This window comes from Gavia stellata, chromosome 1 (assembly GCF_030936135.1).
Source record: "Gavia stellata isolate bGavSte3 chromosome 1, bGavSte3.hap2, whole genome shotgun sequence".
NCBI lineage: Eukaryota > Metazoa > Chordata > Aves > Gaviiformes > Gaviidae > Gavia > Gavia stellata.
Window position 1 is genome coordinate 73,046,637 of NC_082594.1, and position 23,367 is coordinate 73,070,003.

At 37.1% G+C, this 23,367-nt stretch overlaps 1 protein-coding gene across 2 annotated transcripts in view; it reads right to left on the reverse strand.

Annotated features, from left to right (window-relative positions):
* The window catches only part of UBE3A (ubiquitin protein ligase E3A), a 54,043-nt gene that overhangs the window by 11,013 nt on the left and 19,663 nt on the right, over positions 1-23,367 (reverse strand). For both annotated transcript variants that reach the window (XM_059818874.1, XM_059818881.1), the window contains exons 4-6: positions 22,891-22,935; positions 12,074-12,384; positions 6,877-8,132 (exon numbers count right to left, since the gene is read on the reverse strand). In XM_059818874.1, the coding sequence (XP_059674857.1) occupies positions 6,877-8,132; positions 12,074-12,384; positions 22,891-22,935 (1,612 nt within the window). The remainder of the gene's footprint in view (positions 1-6,876; positions 8,133-12,073; positions 12,385-22,890; positions 22,936-23,367) is intronic.

Here is a 23,367-nt window from a genome sequence, read left to right on the forward strand (position 1 = left end):
TGGACCTGTACATTCCTCTGCCAAGACCGTATTACTGGCAAGATTTGCCTCTAATGCAGGCTAGCACAAACTGTATTTACCAGCAGGTGTCCTTAACATGCCGAACCATTTCTTTTTATTTCACTACCCTACCTTATACACAAACACATCAGCACATTGTTTACGTCCTGGAATTTTACTACAGAAGCATAAAGGAAAACAGAAACAGAACAGAGAGGATAAAGGCAGCAATAATGACACCATCAACTCACAAAATGACACCACCAGTAAGATACATTTTCTCCCATTAACCGCCATGTCAGCCAGACATGTTGCAAGCAGCACAGCAGGGGCAGATGGGTGACAGTGCTAAGGCGGCTAGAATAACGGATTTGAAGACTTTGAAGCTCCTCATGCAAAAGGAGCATGTGGGGAAAGAACTACACTAACTGGTATTGAAAACTAGTATCTGGAAGAGAAAGAGTGTAACTCCATAGCTTATAAAGCTCAGTTAAAAAAATGGAGGTAAGCCACGAAGACCCCAAGAATGAGAGCAAGCAAATTCAGATTAGCAGATTGAGATGTATTATTAAATTACAAGATTATGTGGAAAACTTAGTTATGTACTACCTAAAGCAGTCTGCCCATTTGGTATTCTATTGCATATAATTTGCAATGAACTATTTTTGCCCCTAAGGAGGCCAAATAACGTTTATTCTTTGAAATTCACTGTATTTTATCAACAATACTTCTGCAGCAAAAACATGTTGCAGTTCCGCCCCCACTGGTATTCTCATCACACGCCTCCCGTAACAGTGTGGTTTTGCAGCTTGCCTTTCATGTAAATCTTAAAATTATGCATCTTACAGATGTGTAAAAAAATTTTGTTCCTGAATAGGAGGACAATGGAGCTTAAGCCATGTTCCAAATACAACTGAGACTTTTTAAAAACAGAGAAGTAGCATTTATTTTAAGACCGTAACTACAGGTTATATATTCAAGCTGGACAGACAGATGTTCTCCTATTTGAATCCCTTCCACTTACAACTAGCACTAACAATACTTCATTTTTTTCTCCCCAGTCATGACTTTGTTGGCTTTGTAATATTTACCACCAGCAATTTATTATTTTGCAAGTTTTATGAATTTTGATGAGTTCTGAGAAAGCAAGTATTGCCTCTGCATTTCTTTTGGGACAGCAACCCTTTGTCATAGTGTAAAGGCTCTCTTGTGTCACAGAAATAGACTTACCTTAAGGAGAGTGCTCATATTTATACACATAAAGCAATTTAAAAAACTATGTCAAAATGATTTATTGGCCAAGAACTATGCTGCAACAACTGATGTAAAAGAAAAGCAGTATTAAAAAGGGGAAGGAAACACTCTTAGTTGAGCAATGCCAGCTGGGCAGATTGGAATGCTGCACTGATGTCTGAGAGGAAGTCAGATAAAGGATTACCAAAAAGCCCGTATTTTGAGTCAAAGCCTAATGTTCCTTGAAGTAGCTTCTATAACCATGACAATGTTGCTAAGGTGCTCAGCTGAAGGCTGCAAATTTAGCTGCTCCCTTGAACATCCATGTCTCTCAACACTGATGCTTCACAAGAAAACTGGAACTCAGTGGAAAACACAGCATTAGTCACAATCGTAGAGAGGCACTGAATTTTAGCAGAACCGCAGCATTGTTTCTATAGCAAGGAAGTATGAACTTCAGTCCAAAGTTGTTTTTGTTTTTTTTAAATAATCAGAGCTACCCCAATTGTGTCAACACAGATGCTACTAGATAAACGCAATCTATGTGTGTGCACGAATTCCCAAAGTTTTAGAAGCTAATATGTTTTCTGTCATGATGGTTTGACTGGCCAAGCAGATGAAGTAGTCATTGCATTTTTCAGGGACTTCCCAGAAAGCAAGTGTGTAGCGTATCTGGAACAGTAGCATCAAAAATTGAGCATCTAGAATTGAAAAGCTGAAAGCTGATATTATAAAGAAAATCTGTATTTTATTAGCTGAAACATGATATTGTGTCACGGAGTAAGAGATTGTATGATTTACTTCGCTTACAGAATAACATTGTGCTTTCCCGAGAGACAGGAATCTTCCATTGGATAACAGAAATATGACAACATTTAAAAACTTAACATAACACCAATAAATTTGTTACCTTCTTAAAATTGATACTAATTGAAATAATCTCTGTTCACTCAAAAATTATCAAAAACCACCTCAAGTTCTAGCAGTGTAACATAAAAGTTCTCCTTAAGGCAGTGGCAGGAATACTTTCCATACTAGAAAGCAAACATGATACCAACATAACTAATTAAAGTTTGAAATTACCAGTCACACATCAAGACTTAAGTTGGTCACTACATTTTCTGCACAACTGCATGTGAAGTAATACTTAAGTGACTAAGAAGCATCCTTTCAAGCTTTCCAGTTCTTGCATGCATCACCATAGTAAGACATAGTCTGCCTGCAACCAAGGCACACTGGTGCTGAGATTTTCAATTGAACACACATAAACATCGACTTGATCTAAGAGAACCTCAAAGCTCCTGGAGTACTTTGTTGCTAATATACTATGAGAGAATCTGCCTATTGGCTGCATGTGTCACATAAGAGTTTTTGCTCATCAATATATTTAGCAGAGTCATTTACGAGCAGGAGAGGCTTGCTGCCTGCCAGCCTTCTACATTCAACGCTAAATTTGTCAAAGTACGTTTCTAATTCGCAAGCAAATACCAGCCAGACTCTGCTGAAGGAATCCACCACATTTTCACCTGCAGAACTCGTGTGTGATAACTCACACCCTTTAAATTACTGCTACCTGAGAATAAATCCACATACAATCTGTGCAAAAAAATAAGTAAAAAGAGGAAGGGGATGAAAGACATAGCTGTTGCGGAATGAAAAGGCAGAAGAGAGGATTTAAGGATAAACTTCCTTTCATTACCACCATGTTCAGGTAAGGCAAGTACAGTTAACATCTCAAAAGAAACCTGTTAGACACAAAAACACACATTAACTACTTTCAAGAACTGCAAATTCAGCTACCAACTCCCAAATGTAAGGGTTCCTTAATAAAAATGGGGACTAGCACTTTACTATTTGCAACCCCACACCCCCAGTGACTTTTCAGACTAACATACATACAGGTAAGTATACAGTAAGTATGTAATACAGAGAAAGCATGGTTCATTAAGTCTATTTCAATAAAAAAAGAAAAATAAGTTTCTGATGCAAGTTTCACACATGCAGAGAAATCGAGTAATGAATGTATAAATAAAATTTCTGCTTAGATATATTTGTTCCAGGGTGAACTATGATTCTCTTAATAAGCAGCTTTAAACAAGCTATTCCTTCAAAAGTATTTACAAGTTATTGCTTCAAATTCTCAGTAAAAGAAAAAATCCTAAATTAATTAAAAAAAATAAAATCACTTACCAGTGCTCATATTGGTTTTAATGAAGTCTAAAAAGTGAGATGTACATAATGAATTCTAAGAGTTTAAATATTAAATATTGATAAGATAAAAACGGCTTGGTGATAACTTAATTAGCAGAGAAAGACCTGTACTTAGTCCATTTTCAAAAAGAAATTAGGAAGGCTGATCGATATATTTGCTTGAGAAATATCCAGCATCAATAAGGAAAATACGAGTAAGACCATCGCAACCTAATTTTAATCAATATTTCTGAAAATGCTTTTATCACGAAATTATCAGAGTATTGTCAAAAAAGTCTGCAGTGGTTGTTCTGTAAAGACATAGGTCTAGTAACATGAATATGTAATTACTTAGAATTCAAACAAGTCTATAAATACTCAGACCCCAGAAGTAAAAAAGTGCAATGCAAGGGTAAAGATATTGAAATCATAATTACTTACCTGTAATTTAAGCATGTTTGGAAACATTTTGTCACTGAACAGATCTAAGAATACACCTTTACTATTGAAGACTTATCTTGGCAAGATCTTTCTGACAGTTTTCAGTGAGACCCTTCCAAAGCTCAATACTGCACCCAAAACAAGCAATCATCATTAAAGCAAACTCATTCAACGCAGCTTTCTTTCACTTAGGTTTGATGCTGTCAGTGCTACTACAGAAGCACATGGTCCCCATCTTTGACCTGAAGTTCCAACTTTGACTACAATCACAGATAGAGCAAGTCACTGTAAGGATTAGGACATAAGGCTGAAGAGCTTCATCCAGACCAATTACAGGCCAATTAGGAAGTGGAAGCAAATCGTGAAATTTACTAAGAAAAAACCCAAAAACTTTTCAACCTTCCAGGAAGTACCTGTGTAACAGCAGCATGCAACTCTCACAGATCAGGCAGCCACTGAAAAAAGTGCAAGATGACAACGTGGAACAGTATTTTCCCTACGATACTTTTCCAGCTACCAACAGACTTGGCAGCTTAGGGACTTCCTGAGGTTTGTGTGTGGGTCACATCAAAATGCCTGTAATGCCCATTAGCTTTTGATGGATCTTTCTTTCATGAAGAGCTACAAGTTCTGGGTAATGACCTCCATAATTTTAAGGTAGACTGTGTGGAAAAAAATATGTCCTTTTGCTTATGTTAAGCTTATGTTACACTTATGTTACGCTTATGTCCTGATAATATGACTGGGTGCTACCAGTTGAGAAAACCCAGTATTTCCCATTCAACTTCTCCATGCCATCCTTTATGTCCTCTCAGTCATCTTTTTTACTGTTAAGAGGACTTTACAATCTCTCTGAAGAGACTCTGAATTATTGCATCCTTTTTGATATTAAAATGAGAAGAAACAAATGAAAAAAGACATGGGCACACCACAGTAAATAGAGACTTTGCATTGTTTCATTCGCTCCCTTCTTAACTTCTAACACTTCCTCAGGAAAATTTAAAATCTCTTCCTTAAACACTGATACTTCATATCATCAGTGAAAACATATCAATAATTAAAAAGTGACTTCTGTACCCACTACAGATATTTATCAACACAATTTTCTCTAAGTCCACATCATCTCACAACAGCTACTTTGCTGTATCTGTTTAAAGTGGCATGTACAGATCCCCTCCTCCAGCTAGGATGGTGAGTCTTCATTCATCCCTCATTTTACTGAATATAAACTATTTTCCACTTTCAAGAAATGCCTGGGCTGCACTTGCTCTCGTTGACTTACACTACAGTTCAGCTCAGACTGCTTGAATTTAGAACAATTTTTATCTTTTAAACTACCTAAATTTCCAACAGACTAAGAGTGTGCACAGCGATGACTGCTGTGGCCCCGTTGTGATACAGTAGCTGCACCAACCTGATGCTGCCCATGAGCTTTCTAAGCATATTTTTTTCTAAGCATTTTTTTCTAAACATATTTTTTGTCCTCAAAGATTTGAACTTCCTTCCACAACAAGCAACATGTGGAAGAATGCCTTTTCTCATGCTTAAAGATTTTCCTTCCTATCATCAGTATGAGGAGGAAGGTCTGCCTCTTCTCTGACATTAAAACGAACATCTCCCCCAAACTAGCTCTTATCCTCTTTTAGCCCATCCTCTCCTAAAGAGATAATACTGTCCCTCCCTTTTTTCCAGTATTTATGTGTCCCAAAGCCGAACAGAGCTTTGGAAATGGAAATAAACTCCATTACAATAATGTGACAAAACATAACTGGATAGAACTGTAAGTCTGAAAGGTAGTGAAATGACAAAGAGTATTCCTAAATTAGAAAACTGGTACACAGTAGGGTTTAGTCTTAGAACAGTGTATTTCTCATTTGCCTAATATAATAATTGGGTTTACAGACAGAAGCCATTTCTGCATTGCAATTTTATTTTTCCTATTGGGACTGAAGACAAAGGTTTTCCCTGTAAGTCAAAATATCAGCAATTCCCACGAAGCAGCTAACCCATCTGGAAATTCAGAAGTACACAGAAAAATCAAGGTGGGAGCTCATTTAGGGCTCTCACAATTGACCTTCGGTCAAATTTAACTAGAAGTAACAGCTGTGTTGAGAGGCAAAAAGAGGTACTTTCCCCAGAGTCTCTCCAAATACCTGTGTGGCTCTTCAGCAGCAAGCTTTAAAACTATGGTTAAATTTAAAATTTTGCAAACATTGTGCTTTAATAACAGAACACAGAAAAACGAGCTTCTGAAAAATAACAGCTTTAAGCAAAAAATAAAGAAGGGAAGAGTCCTAAAATTAAAGGACATATTTATGAAAAAAGTTCATTGTGAAATGTTCTTTATAGTTTGTATCCTGTATAAATTCTCATCTTCCAAAAATGTGTGAACAAATGGCTTTAAGTTTTACTTTAAGAAGCCAGCATATTCAGAAACAGGCTGCTCTCACAGTTCTCAGGTACTAAGAGGTCTTCTCCTTTCTCAGTCATACCAGTATTTCCACCAAACTGCAACAACGCTTAGAGAAGCGAGAAGTTCTACTTATCATGCAGTCACTCCACACACTTACATCTAGAAGTTCAGAAGTCCAAGAAGAGTACACAACCGAAAGGCTTTAATTCCAACTTCCATTCGAAAAACTCTACTGAGAGAAGATGACCCAAGACAGTCCAGAGGACAAAGAAAAAAGTACTGAAACCAAAGCTGGTCACTCTCACTATTTGAGAGCTGTACAGCACAGAATCTGTTAATAGGAAATAAGAACTATTTGACACTTTAAAACATCTAAGTCTGCAACCACTGTGTAGAAGTGGTTCTGCTGAACATATAAGTCTTCAGCAGCACACTTATAATTCAAACTTAATATGGTAAAGCTATTTGAGTTTCTTCTAGAGGAAATCTAGTACATAAAACTGCATTCACACACAGTCCTTTTCAGTTAGTCAAAGCCCACATAGCTCGCACTAGTCAGAACCAACAAACCTTAAGCTCCATGTTGCTGCATGACTTACCCGGACAAGCGCATCATCTATGATGTGATCACGTCTCACTTTAAGTCGCAAGTACGGGTTGAGCTGCTGCCCTTGAACTAAGCTGTAGAGCACAGTTATGCGTCTTTCACTGTACATCCGGATTCTATTGTCATAGTACAATCCCAGGTTCTTGGTAACAGCATTCAATATGAAGGGACAGGTCATAAAAGAGAATTTATTTTCTGTTTCTACTTTAAAGAAAGTGTAGTCTTTGTCCATTTCTAGAACATCATTCAGTGGTTCATTAATAAATTCTTCAAAAGGGATAAGTGGTTTTCTGCAATCTATAGTTTTAACACCAAGTTCAGTTTCCAGTGGGTCCACTCGAGGACCTTTTTTATTTCTTCTTTCCTCACCCAACAGCTCTTGAAGAGTTAGTTCACTTGATTCTGGGATAGGTTCTTCATCTTCCTCTTCATTATGATCTGTATCCACATCCCCTCCTACTACATTTGCATAGTAAACCATTTTCAAGCACTTTGAAGCAGCAACAACGGCATCATCATCATTCACTAGGTTACGACTATTGAACTCATTGCTTATGACTTTGTAAGTAATAAGCTGCTGAAATGTTTCCATCATTCTCCGAATTTGGTCTGCTCTGTACTTAGACCACAATCTGACCAGTTTTGCTTGAGCTGCAAGGGGTAGTTTGCTCATTGCTTTGCAAAACAATGGTAGAGCCATTTCCAGATATTCTGGGCTATGAAGATTGCCATTCTCCATAACGATAATAAACAAATTCAGATAGTTAGGATCCCGAGAGTACACATTATGGTAAGTCAAGTCACATTCGACATTAGGTGACAAGTACACAAGTGCATTTAAAAAGGCAGTTTCTATTTTTTCATTAGAAAGTAATCTATCATAGACCCGTCTGACTGCTTCAATATCTACAGACACTTCATCTGGGCCTAGTTTTTGGAGGTTATTATCTCCCTGTGTGTTATCACCTATTCTTGATGATGAAGATGACGATGCACCTGAATCTTCTTCCATAGCAGCAGCCGAACAGGCAGCTTTTTCCTTTTCATCTTCATCTTTGTCTTCATCCTTTCCTTGAAGAGACTTGAGCTCCTCCTTGGTGTGCTGCTTGGCTTTTCGGAAACTCTGTACCAATGCTTCAGCACTAGAAAACACTCTTCCAATCACCCGGATTAAAGGGGAATAATCCTCTTTCTCTCGACATAGTTCAAGAATTTCATATATCTTGTCTTCTGTTAGAAAAGTCACATCTATAAGAAGATAAAATATTAATTTTAAGATAAAAATTAAAAACATAAAATACTTTTAATTTGCTCTACTCAGGAAATCTGCATATCATATCACCATTAACACCGGGAAAAACAGTGTCAGTGCTGGATAAACTCAAGACAGGTACTTCATAATTTCATTAGCACGAAGAAACATGATTTCATGATTTTGTAAAATATTTTATTCATGGATGTTAATCAGAGAACACACTCAATGGCAAAACTGTTTTGCAGTCAATTAACTACATTTGGTAGTTAACAGTATTGTACCATCTAAACAAGAGCAACTACATCAATTATTAAGATGTTTAAACTTTAAAAGACTTACTGAATAAGACTGTGTGACAATACAGTCTTCTGGTAAATATGCAGTTAATGCATAAGTCATTAAACGCTACACAAACTAAACTGTATCAACCTCTTTTTTTCAAACATAGCACATGCGTATGGACTTCACACCCTCTTTCTCCCTTAAAAACAGATCTTGAAGAAAAGATTCAATAATTTGTTTTGTTGTATATTAACGGGAATAGAAGATTCCTCATTTCTATTTTTAATGCTTTCTGCAACTGTTCTTATACTAAACCGGTGCCTGAAAATCATCCCCAAACCCCACAATACATGCTCAGAAATTTATGCTGCCTTCTAAATTACACACACAGCTGGGCATGGAGGTTATTTCTTTGCACATTAGGCCTCACTGAGATAAACAACTTGAGTATACTCATCAACATGCTATTCAGGTGAACAAGCTGGTTTACACACATCATCTTCATGGCCTCCAAATGCCTGTCTGTCCCATCCGTGTCCCCCCGCCCCCAAACCCCTGATATGAAATAAGTCATTTGGTGGTCCATTTGTTATTTGAAATCTTCCTCTTTAGAAAAGAGAAGGAGAAAACATTATTTATAGCTTTCTATGCTACTTCTCAAACAGAACTCACAGGTGCTTCCACATCAGATGATGATTTAGGGTAGGATTACCACATGATCAGACCCTGAAAAGATGTTCTACTTTTAGCAGATTCTTCTAAACTGACACATAATTTAGAAATAAAACAGAATCTGTTTAATAGCATCTCTAGAGATCTAAAAAACACACATCACAGCACTGTATTCACTAACCACGCTAGAATAACTACCTCTGCAGAAAGAAGGAAAGCATATCATTTTAATAAAGACAGTTATATGTTAAAGTATTTTGACATGTGATTGCCTACACTAACATTCATTCCAAGCAGTCATTAAATTAAAAATACAAACTAAATGATGCAAAGACAGACAACCTATTGATATTTGCAGAGCCCCAAGCCATTCTTAGAGCACATATAAACCCAGGAAAGATTAAGCTTATGCCATGCCACTGAAATTGACTTCCAACCAATCTGAAGACAGTCAAAAAGCTTCAAAACTAAAATGTCCTGATAAAAACAACAGCACTGAAAATATTATGAAACATTTAAGCTTAGTGGAACATTTAATATTTTTATCTGTTGCAGTGCATGCTCAAGAAGCAAACTTGCCTAAAAGAAATTTAACTGCCAATACAGATGCTGTTCCATGCCATAGCTCCTCAAAATGAGGAGCATAGCCTCAAGTTCACTGACTCTGGATTGCAGAGGTTATTCATAGCATAAAAATTATCAGCAACATTGACAATTTAACAATATAACACATTTCAGATTTCCATACTTACAATAGGAATTCCCCAGTCATTCTTCTACAAGTTTTAGTATTTAAGGAACAAACCAGGTAGTATCTCCAGTTAAAATACTTAGTATTACCATCAGCAGTTTCAGAACAGTTAAGTCATATCCTGTGACCATCCTCTGAGCTGCCATAAGGGTCTGCCCCATTTTTACTTTACAGCAGTGAGAACAGCTGCAGAAATATGTAAGTGAAGCTTTCTTCTAACTCAAGTCAATTTTAGCTGACTTATGTTTGAGCGTGTGAGCTTTTACATACCTTCTCCTCTCACCCTTTCTACTGCAACTAAGTGATCCAGTGAAGTAAACATATCTCCTCTCAGACCTTGTTCTCAGTAATACTCCATGACAAACCTGTACATGAAGTCAAGCTTTAACAGTGATCCTTGACTGTGAAAAAGACTGCATGTGATCTGTATATTGCCAACAGTCGCTAATTAGAAAATTTATTAATTATCTTTTCATTATCTCTTACAGAAGCTTTGTTATGATCATGTGCTTACTGCCTGTCCACTGACCTTATCTGTTCCCAGTTTAATGGTTTGGTGATCAAAGTTGAAAATAGCTTCCCAGGTAATTATAATGCTGATTTTGAAATGGCTCGCTATAGGTATGACTACATTTGTAACCCATGCTTTTTACATATTTGCAATTTCTCTATTTCCTTCTTTAGACTGCCATCTAAGATATTACTGGATGCTGACAATGGTCTCCAGATACATTTTTTTCCCCAAAGGTAATAGTCTTAGGGTTTAGCACTACAGAAAAATAATTTAAATAATTCTTTCTGAAGGGCATTTCTTCAATTTATTTAGAACTTCCAATCTTATGTCAAGCATAAAAGCAAGCTGCATATTCTTCTCCTTGGCTTTCTTAAACTTAACTGCAGTTTTCCCAGTAGCTGTTGCTGCAGATGGACCTTAAAAATTTAGAGTGCTAAATTCCTTAGACATCATCCAATTCCAAAGGTAACTAAGCATCTCAGGTGAGATGTTAATGTTCTTAAAGAACAAATTAATGTTCTCTGTCCATACAGCTACAAAGACAGGTCAATACTTGTGATGCTGCAACAGATGAAGTCAGAAGAGTCATTGCTTTAGACAACAGGCTATCTCTGGAGACAGATATCTAAGAGTCTTCTCAACCTGTCTTGGGGAGAGAGGACGGCAGGTTCAGGGAGAAGGAGGAAAATCCTGTATGTGCATACCTCCATTAAAAATACACAAAACTAAGAGAAATCACAAAACAGACCTAATGTGCTTCTTGCCCGCCTAACACTACACTGGCTCCCCTCTCCCCTCCCTACCGTTTGCCTCTTTGCTTACTCAGATCATAAATAATTGGGGGACAAGTTTATCCTTGCATCAGATAAAGAAAGAACTGATACAGGTATTGATTGGAGCACTTTAGGTCCCTTATAACATGGTGCTATGTTTTATTGCCGATTCTGTAGGCCTTTTTAATTCTTTGCTGGAAATGGTTTCACCTTCTGTAGCTAAAATGAATGAATCTGAACTTCTGTGTTTATACCACTTACTGAAACAATACTTAAAAAAGGTCTGCTAAAGGTTAATTGCTTTAATTTCATTTAGCTTGTGATTTCTGTTTGCAGCACAGGTTTTGATGACAACTAAAGTCATTCTTGTATATGTATTTACTATTTTAGAGAGTTTGAAAAGCTAACTAGAAGTCAGAAAAGACATATAGAACAGTATTTCATTTTCATACACTGGCTTAGAAGTTACTTTGCTTAAATTTTTTTTAGCTTGGTAGATGTATTGCTTATTATCCACTCTATCATTTTTTTGTTCATCTGTTAAGTTTCTTAACACAGAATCTGGAATTAGTTAAAGTATAACTTTTATAACTCATTAACTGCAGAAGACTTATGAAACTAGCAAAACTGAAACAGTCGTACAGCAGCGCTTAAAAAAACTCTCCATATTTGCAAAACCAGTAATCTCAGAAGGCAACAAATGCATATGGATTTTAACAGAGATGTGGTAAAGATCCAGATTTGGAATCAGTGTTCAGCATTAATCCAGCCATTTTTCAGAGTCCATAGTAAAATATTTGATTGCCAAATATTGTATTTTACTTAATAACTCAGCAGAACACCACGACATTCAGCAGAATACCACCACAGTGAATTCAGTAGGGTGATACTCATGCATATGAAGTGAATTTTATTTAGGAAAATTCTAAAATAAAATCTTACCTTTAAAGTCATCTCTTGGGCCTTGCATCTCCTTCTTGTTCATTTTTCTGTCAGTGCAGGAATTGTTATGGGCACCTTTGGAATTGTTTTCTAGGTAAGCTGAGCTCGTTCCTTTCTTGGAGGGATGAGGATCACAGAGTTTTGCATTAATCTTATAAAGCTCGAGGGCCTTAATGGCTGCTGCATTGTTATCCATACGGAGAAAAGTTGGACAGGAAGCACAAAATTCATTCGTGCAGGCTTCATTTCCACAGCCCTCAGTTAACTGGTGGTAGTAGCGCTCTATTAGATGCTTTGCAGCTGCTCGCTTCCTGTAGCAAACATTCAAACAGTAAGTACAGGGATTAGTAGAGCTTTCACATACAAAGCTCATTCAAAAGCATCAGCAAGGCAGAGATTAGTCAGGCACTGAAACACGAGATTTCTGTATCAGAGAGGACACATCAGGAGATTTTTTTTAAATGCAGGACTCTCATCTTGACAAATGCAAATATATTTAACACACAATTTAATTTGTGGGTCCTATGTAAGTGAAAGGTAAATCCTGTTTATGCACAGTTTTCATCTTTACGTTCTAGTCTTACAATGGACACAATCTTGTTCAGTTCTGAACAATCTCAATTGTCACTGAAAAAGAGCAATTTAGATGCAAAGCAAGGCTACAAGTAAATCAGAACTGGATGTCATACAGGTGACTGAGTGATGTACAGTATGGAGGTATGGTTGTCACTGACAGAGGGAAGAAGCACAAAATACAAATGATCCAGGCATTTATTTCATAATACTATCAATACTACACCAATAGGATATAAACCCTTTAAAAATTTAAACCATTTTTTTAAAACAAGATTGAAGATGACTAAGTTATCTGATATTTAGTCTATTCAAATATGTAGGAAAAATATTCCTTGGTTAATTAAACTGATGACAAAACCACAATTAAAGATGAGCTCAAGGCTGAATATATCTCTCCTCAGCTTAATAAGGTATATGGTTCTCTAAAAAAAGCTATTTGCCAAATCCTCCCCTTTCTCCTGCAATTATACATGGCAAGTATGTATTCTGAAGAATTACAACTGTATCACTATACAAGTCAATATGCTCAGTACTATATATACACACACAAGCAAATTTAACCGGCCAATTAATAAGGTCAGACTTTTACAGAAACATGCAAATGGTAAAGAAATTGCCAGAAAGCTGCAGGTAATTGGGACAGAAGAAGCTGCATGCAGCACCAAGAGCACCATATTTCACCACATTTTGGAAAGAAACCCCCAAACCTTCACTTCATTTAAGAAAATGAGTTATTAATGAAAAATATCAACTATGAAACACTTCAAACATTTTGATTAGGTGTAATATGCAGGCTTTTTACCTAACTTTAGTGATACAGTACTGTAAAGATTAGAACATGGGAAGCAAGATTTTAATCAGAAATTGTGGTATTAACTTAAAGTTGCCTTTTCAGATGTTGATGCATGCACAGATTCTGTATAGAACAAGTACTTGAGAACTAAAGTGCTAGACCCACTGTTACTACTCAGCACTTGCTGCACCTAGCTGTTAATAGTCTGGTTAAGTATCAGAGTTTCAATGCAGCTGCTTGAGAATGGAGTATGTCCTCGAGTTCTGAAAGTAACTATTGAGGTGTATATTATTCAGCAAAAACACCTTTGCTCCTTCCCTTTCACCCTTCAAGATCTCACAATCCTAGAGAAGAAAATATTTCTTACAAAGAAAACCATTACCTCAATGTCCACCTGACCTTCCAAATGCCCCAGTGAGTTCCAAGACAAAAAAAATTGAAGAGAAAGATTTCCCTGGCACCTCGAGAGAGAGGTAGAAGACCATAAAAGAAGAATAAAGCAGCACCAGCAATACCATCAAAACCACTACTGTGTAAACAGGGAACAGCTGTATTCTGATCCAAGGAAAGAGTTCTAGCTTCTCCAATTTTTACATGCGGGCTTAGGAAAACCTGCCTCTCTCCATGTATGTATAACATTATAAGGGGTTTTTTTTGATCTTGTCTTTCATACTTCAACTTTTAGTATAGAGGCTTTAAAAAACTAACAGTTTTTTAATACAGCTTAGACTAGTACATAATTTCACAGACATGTATTTCTGAATGCCAAGATTTCCTGCTTTGATCATTCTTGACTTTCAATCATTCCAGACCTTCAGATTTAGAGTGCAGAATATTGTCATTTGTAAGCAGATATCATGTGAAAGCTTTTCTTTGTTAATACTGAATTTTTTACACCTGAGCTATAGCCACCTGTCTCACCAATATGCTCCTTATTTACCCCTCTTGCAGTCTTTCCTGTGCACTACCTCAATGCCTTCATGAAAGCTCTTTCCAACTCAAGTTAAAACTTACTGTTCCTTTAATTTTCCTCCCCATCCCTCTCACTGACCATGTTTTCCACAGTGCATACAAAACGGCAGTTATTTCATATACACATTATCATTTTAATTTCCTCATTGCATTTTCCTTCCATCTTATTTCTCCATTGCAGTCTACATGTAGATCACAATTTTTTTTGCCATAATTTTGGTGTTTTCTGACTTATGTAATACACCTACGGATGTCATATGGATTATTTCTCACAGCTGTTCTAAGTGTATATATATACAGGGGGGTATGCATGTATTTATTTACCTAAAGCATCTGGAGTTGTTATTCAGATGAAATATACTGTGAAAAGCTGATCTTGTGAAAAGCGGACCAATTCCCTAAGAAGAGAGAACTTACGTTTTCAAACTGGAGAAGTTTTTAGTCTTAAAGGCATGCACACCTTTCTAGCTTACATAACATCTAGTTTCAATAAAGTTATTTCAATGTATAAACACTGATATATTAACAACATTTTATCATATTAAACAACACTCCACTTTAGTCAGGTCATAGCTTTGTCTCCTGGCATCTCAGATAAGTTTAGACTTGTCTCTAATAGTTAACTTCTGAAGGACTCAAGTTTTTTTGCTTCTAACTACCAATTACCTCTTGAACTGTGCCATGCCTACAATAATGTTGTTTGTACAAACATTTTCATTTTGACTCATGGCTGCAGACTCACTGACTCAAGTTCTGTGAAATTCTATTAGAGATGGAACATTTGACTGAAAGTTAGAATTTTTTAATTTTTTTTTTAATCAACTATGGAACCAAACAATACAATGTACAACAGTTCTAGAATACAACAGTATTAGAATTTCCCCCCATCTCTCCCTGGCAGCTATTCTGCCAACTTTTGATATGGCCTCAGATAAATAATTTAAGTAAATAAAAAAAGGTGGAGACTTCAAGTGAGGACACAGACTTAAGAAGGTAGAACAGAATTTACTCAACCTTCCACAAGAGATACCCTTACTGAGGTCCATCCATGAAAGCACTTACAGAGAACGCAGTTCCAAGTAAGCCAATGTGTGATTTTACAGAACAGTAAGATATTCCATACCACATTCCCATTGGGGTACTTGAGGGATTATTGTCCCTGTCCAGTGCCAACAGCCCACACTTCTATATTATTCAGAAAAAAGTTCAGCATATTTTCTGTGCTCCAGAGGTGAAAACTTGATCTCTTACTACATTCCCCTGCTCATTTAGTATGTAGGAAACAGGTTCTTAGCCTGAGGCATTAAAACCGGTTCATCATGCAAGGTAACACAAACCCCCTATTCTTAGCTCATGCTATACAGTGAAGACTGCAGCTCCTTTTAAGTTTCTATACAGGGATCTAGTGAAGAGTAACTGGTCCCTTATAAACTCAATGACTAGTTTACTGTACGTTAGCACACAGACACCTCTTAGTGTAGCTAAGGCTGCAGTGACTGACTTGCAAAGACTCACACTGTTGTTGCACATCCGAGTATGAAACTGCACTGGTGTGGTTACAGCTGTAAACATTTCACAGACGTATCACAGGCATATCCTTAAGCCTTAAGGGTAACTTCCCACACAGTGGACCTTGTATGACCTCCTCAAGCAAGACTCACTACTTCAGGGAGGGGAACAGGCACCTAAAATAGACATAATTTTCCTTCCCCAAAGTCCAACAATTTCACAAGCACCTTTTTTTGTTTAAAAAAATTAGTATTCACTGACTTACTTTTGTAGTACTTAAGAAAAAAGAATGCCTTTAGACTTTTAAAATGTTCTTTAACCAATAAAAAGCCAGACAATAAGTACTTTGCATTTGTAATTAAAATGCTGCCAAAACTCTGGAGTATCACTAGAAACGTGCACCACTGATCCTCTACCTTTCTAGATACTTAAGCAAAGGTGCATTGGGCTGCATTTTGGGCTGTAAAGTAACATAGAAAACATACAAAACAAGGGATTGAATGCACTGGTTCAAAAGAGCCTATGTAACAGCATCTAATTTGCATTTCCCAAATATCTTAAACTAAATACAGAGAAATGCTACATAAAGGAAACTTTTGTGACAGAGAAAATCAGTTGTTTAAACATTTAAAGAATTTTAGGAAAATCTGAAGCATATAATTCTTCAGAGCAAAGAATTTTCATCCATGTTTCAAAACTCACCTGAAGTTAAAACTATCTGCATAAATGCATCATTTTTGCTTTAAGTTTACTTAAATTTTAGAAATATGTATGAAGGTTTCATACATGTCTGGAAATATCAGTATGAAATGATATACTTCTGAATAGTTGCTGCTTGGGACACAACAAGTTTTATATTATTTCTACACAGAAGTCTCACATTGCTCCAAGATGGCCAATTTTAGTAACTGGAAATTTACAACATCCTGTTTTAACAAAACTATTAGGCATTCAGAAGTGCCAAAATGTTCATAAGCCATTTTCTTAATGCAAAAAACCTAACAAAAGTATTAATGTTCATGGAAACTAGAGGAAAATTTATGTTTGTCTTTTGGATAGGAAAAAAACAGGGACCAGTTTTTTTAGTACTAATAGCAAAACAACTTTCAGTATATGCCTTCACAGACAGGAGCATAAAGACACTTATACACCAGCAACAGTTATACCACATTGTGGAAATAAGATAACCAACAGACCAAGAACTGTTTAAAAAAGTGTGGGTTATGGCTGGACATCTTTGTGAAGTTAAATACTGCTTTCTGAGAGTTTCATTTTCAAACCTTGCATGTTGGTTTTCTGCTTGTTTAGTTAGAGTAAGAACAGCAGTGCTAGAGAAGACAAGCTTCCTGCAAAAGCACTGCCTACACAGACCCTTTTGAAGTGCCCTGCACACACTCAACTGCCAAATGCTCCACCCAGAGCTGCAGCAGAGCCCTCTGCTCCAGCAGTGTCTTAACACCTTTTGCCTACCTCGGCCACTGGCACCCCAGAGAACATACGTCTGCAAATACACATGGAGCTCGCATTTTCCAAACCTCTCTCTTTCCAGTGTGGTGGGCCCCAATAGCTGGGTTACAGACTGTGAACTCCCTTGGACCATACTGGCTTCACCCAAGGGACCTCCCTCCCCACCATGTATTCTACCATCCACCGTGCCTCCAGAAACATCGTGTGCTGACAAAGTCAGGCACAGCACTTCCTCAGGAAGGGCAAACCTGAGAACAGAAGAGTTGTCCTGGCTTTATGGAGCAATGTAGAAAGACAGCTAGTTAGAGGGAGTCAAGAACATGGTCAGCACGTATCTCTTAATCTTGTCTCACAGACAAATTACCTTGCTACAGTCCTAATACAAAAACACCCTTCATTACTGCCCTTTCCTCTTCAGGTTATTAGCTCCACGATTCTACAGAGATAAATGGTATCCCACAGACCAGCTGGTTTCATGCCCTGGTTCCTATCTGTCCTTCTTAAGGCATGTGGTGCCCTGTCACCCATGCAATCCCTCCAACGTTCAATTAGCCAAAAAAATTGAGAGATGAATAATGCATCAATTTTACCCTGGCTTTTCAACCCAAGCAATTTCAGGAAAACAAACACAATTCCCCATCTACCCCCCAACATTACAGGCCTGAAGCCATTAAATAACTGATTATGGGGAAACAATTATTAGGCAATTGTTGTAAGCAATCAACATATGTAAATGGTAATGACTGTAGGCATACTTGACTGTGTTTTAAATACTATGCTCACATTTACAGAATCAGAGCCTTTTGAAAAGGCAGGGAAAAACAGAGCCTTCATAAAAAAGTCCATAAATTTAACAACAAAGAAAAAGTAACTTGAATTACTACTGGAATAAACTTAGTAGTAAGCTTAGGACTGACTATAAACTTACAACATCTTATTCTCTTTAAACAAATTTGTTATTCTTAATATTTTAAAGAAAAAAAGTACACAATTGTTATCAGCTGTTAAACTTCCAAGGAATAATCACATCTAACCACACAAACATTTCAACAGTTCTCCAAATTTTGTTTTAAATTCTCAAGTAAGGAGTCCTAAACTCTAATACTCTGTACTGGCTATGAGGCCACATAAGACCAACTTTGTCTTTATTGGAAAGAAATGAAATGACAGTAACTTCACATACTTGCAGGAATCCTTCAGTCTGTCTTTTATATTCAGGATAAAACAAATAATGAAAATTTTATCAAATATTAAGCAAAATACATATTCTTTAGTACCTCCCATATTGTTTTCCCTTGGTTAAAGAAATCCTGGCACTCAGCAAGTACAATTAAACTTCACGTTGTACTTTAACTAAACAAGCTTAAATTTGTCAAGCATGAAATTTATATACTGTATTCTGATCAGCAGCCCAAAGAAAGGAGATTAATATTAGCACTGCAGTGAGATATCAGAAGATACAGACAGTAACTTAGAGACACTGATTCCAGTTGTCTACTTCTGGACCACTGGAGTGTTTCAGTAGAAAGCGTGATATAAGAGACAAACTATTTCAGACAAAAATACTGATATAAGGAGAGGACTGACCATTGCAATATGTAAGATCAAACTGCAGACAAGAGACCTAAATGCTGATCAACCTTGTACTCTCCTTGTACAACTTGAAGAAAAGAGGCCAAGTACAGGAAAGGGACAATCACACAACTCTCTTTTCAAGTTATAAAAAAAATGTTCTGGAGTTTTTAAAGTTAGGTTTCCACAGTAGCATTCTTGTACTATGCCTTTACTCTGCATGATGCTGTCCTAGAAGGATGACCATGATCACGCAGAAACTAAGTGCAAATCACATGGATCATAAGACTTAAACACTTGAGTTTCCAGTTTAAGAACAGTCTAGCATTTGCAGATTAGACAGCTCCAGAGAGAAATATCTCCTCTTTAAGCTTTTTTTTTGTTTTGGTTTTTTAACTGGTAAATTTACAGCATCCAGCAAGCTCCATGGGAATCAAGGTCTATAATATATTTGCTTCAGTTATATTTTCTAGTGCAAAATCTGGAATTCTTCTTGCTTTAAATCATTATAAAATTCAGTCAGCTTATCCTACTGCACTTTTGCTCTTGGAAGCAAAGGTAAAACAGACACTTAATTGTAACTTGAGTAGTTGCTAAATTATAGAAAGTAGTAATTCTTGAGTAGAGTCAAGGCAGTCTTATTAACTGATGAAGTTTCCTCAAGGGAATCACTGCCTGGCTAAATGATGCATTGGAAGAGGCTCTGAGAAGAAATTTTTTAATTCATCCTAGACAGATCACAGTGTAACACAGTGCAAGGCTGCAGGTGTATGTTAAGATACTTCGTACATACTTTCCTTCTAAGAATGGCAATAAAACAAGCAGCAAATGCCACAAAATACCTGTATGTGGCAAGGTTTCATACAGAGGCCATGATCAGCATACCCACAGTTACATTATGCAAACCCAATTATGTTTTCAGCTATGAGGAAAGTAATTTAAGGCATTCTATGTCTAGAAAGCACTATGATGGCATCTGAAAGTATGTACCATGAAACACTATACTTATACAATTACTGTATGTATTTGCAATGGTTGTAATTTGTTTTTCTGGCATATTTTGAGGCTGCTGCAGAATTTTAATTTTGCCATTCTTTCAAGGGAAACAAACCAGCTAGCAAATCTACTCCAATGGGAGATGACAGACAATACATCAACTATAACTGTAACAACACTTTAAATGGAGGGGTGTTCAACGACTTTAAAGAGAGAGAGGGAAGTTTTAAAATTGCAAAAGCATCTCATCCTTAAAACCAGAAAGAAGGAAAGAGGAATGCACAGGAAGCCATCGTATCAAAATACTCAAACCTTTGCCTTGGTATGTGACAACATACAAATCACAGAGTGAAAATACATGAACTGGTAAGAAGTCAAGTTAAAGGAAACAATTAAAAATTATGTAGTTTAGTGCTAAAGACGTTTTAAGAAAGTTACACTAATCGAAGCTGGAAACAAATGCAGACCTGTGACAGAAGCAGACAGGAGAAGATGCTGATCTTAAAAAAACTTGAATGAATGTTAAGGAAAAGAGACTCCTAACTCTGAGCTAGCACTAAGGTTTTCATCACGCATAGAGCCAGAATCTGAAGAGCTTGGGATAAGCAAGTCTTATCCATGGAAGAATTTGCTGCATAAAAGTCTGAAAGAGTCAGTAGATTTTAATTCACACATGTGAAACATACGTGACTATGCTCTTGATATAAAGCTTTGCAATGCAAAACACAAACAAATAAAGCAATTATATCAGCCAACCAGAGCAAAACCAACTTCACCATTCATTGTGCAAAAAACAAAACTCTCAGGGAAGTCCCTGCATTTACCAATGAATTGCAGGCATGTAAATAACATAGTTAACTATTTTAGCTACACAGTAGGCTTGCAGGTCACACTGTATTACCGAGCCTGCCATTCCACCTTACGTGGCAAGAGCAACTACGCAGTGGGATTGCAGAAATTCTCTATAATAGGCTATGCACATGTCACATTGCGATACGGTTTAAAAAAAAATAGTTCTGCAAGTATACCATGCATTAATACTGCATAACTACTACTCAAACAAATATGTGAACCCCCACAGTTTGACTGGCTTATATCTGTTTTAGACAGATACCTGAAATCTACATAGGGCAACTCTGATCGTCATTCTGCACCAAAAAATAATACCCAGCTTTCACACAGAAAAGCTTGCTACTGTAAATTATTTTTTCAAGTTCAGTTTTAAGGAGGATAAAACACACACACACAAAAAGAATTGTCAAACTGCTGGAAGGAAAAATAGTTGTACTGCTTTTTCCTTCTGATTTATCATAGGTCTTTGCTTCACACCAGTCAAGATCCTCGTTTCTGACAGATCTTTCCTTACAATGTGTAAGAAGCAGTAGTACAACTGACAATATCCAGCGTGGACTACAGCCAGTCTACAGCCTGATTCCCCCTGTTTGGCTAGGCCAGGGAAACAAAAGAACACAACTCAACTTGCTGCAGGAACAATAAAACATAACGCAGCAGGGGCTGCTACTGGAGCAGGAGAAGAGACTACGGCACGGTTTTTGCCCTGCAACCTCTCTCTCTAACACATGTACATGTAGCGACAGCCAGTCACCTCTCAGGTCTGGATCCCTGCAACCTGTACTCCTAAGCAAGCAGCTAGGCAGCACTTCTGTAAGACATGGCATAACAGAGGGAAAAGCAAATTCGTTGTTCCAGGAGAAATGCTCCTCCTAGTGCAAGAAAAGACTTCACTGCAGCGAATTGCTAAAAACACACGGGTAAAGTGTTCCTTGTTTCCTTCTCATCACTTTTAAGGTTAGGTATGCAGTCCAATGCGGAGGGGCTCACCTCAGCTTTGCTCCTCCCCACGTTGGGCAGCCAGAGCAGAGAAGTCCTTGAGCAATTCACACTGTGTCCCTAGCCTGCAAAACATCCTGAAACTGGCATTCAGCCCACAGTGTGTAAAATGGTAGACCACTTGGGGGAGGGTGTGGAGGAGACAGTTTAAGGTCAGAGTAGTTTGTGACAGAAAAGAAACGAACCCAGGTCTTTTGAAGCCTCAGACAGTACCCTAACCACTGGGCTATGTTCCCTCTATTATTTTGGAATTTGTGCTGTAAGCCAGAAAAGCAGAGTTAGTGGTTTCCCCACTTGAGTTCTATGACAGGATGGTTTGAATAGCTAGAAAAGAATCTTTGATTGCTAACTCACAGAAGAATAAAGTCTCAAATAACTTTTTTCTTTTTTTTTTTTAAAATGGTCCTCTCATTCCTCCAATCATTTTGAATTTGAAATTGAAATGAACATTTCAGCCTATCACAATCTTGCTTCTAGTTAATCTTGGCTTCTAGGCTAATGAAGACAGACCAAAACAAGGTTCAGAAGTGTGAGCAAGATGCTACATGAATATTGCTTAGTGAAAGCAAGCTAGTTTTCTGTTTCTAGAAGTAACTGCTATAAAAATTTGCCAAACTAAGTCAGACCTTTTTTTCTTCCCCCCTCTTAGTTCAGCAATCCATCTGCCACAACAGATATTAGCAGGTATTGCACCTTAGTACTGAAGTGTCTTCATACCCATGCAAGATGTTAGTCAATAGCAGGTACAAATTACACCCCTGCTGTCAAGTTTGAATACAGGCCTGAAGAATTCTGACACTGTATTATGCTACCATCTACTGGTTCACATTGAATTAAACCTCCGAACTTTCCCTTCAATCCCTTCACCCTCAAAAAAAAAAAGAAAAAAAGAATCACAGTTTCTACAGAGGCTTAAAACTATTTTTCCATAGCAAAATACTAACTTGAAATTTTCTAAGGTAATTCCATAGTTCTACTCAGCTTTTGTCCTTTTTTTTTGAGCAGGTGCATGAGTAACTGTTACATATGTTCAAAACATTTTTAAACAAGATACACCAAACTCATCCACTCATTTACTTACATTCGGCTAGTTTCAATGTTTTCAGAGTGAGGTTCTCCTGGTGATCTGCGAACACAGATATAAAACCTTCAGCATTGTTTGTTATTTTAAGTCATTACAATAGGAAGAGTTAGGAAAGGTGGAAAGTGATGATAATGTATTATTGCCACTAAAAGCATCAACTTTTATGCACTTGCACATTTAATTTGTTTGACCAAACTCTAGAAGACAGTTTATAACATAAAACCTAACAATATAATTAAACCAAATTTCTCTAGGAAGGACAGCACTTTTTCCCCACAGCTTATACAACAGCAGCCATTAAAGGAGAGTTCTGCTGGCAATACTTCTCTATTCAGGTTGTATAGTGCACCAGTTCTGGGCTAATTCTTCATAACCACTTCTTCAACCAAAACTTACACTAAAAAGTTTATTAGTGATCAACTGTTACAAACAGATTGTCTGCACAGGTGGACTCTGAGAAGCAGCAGCTCAGAA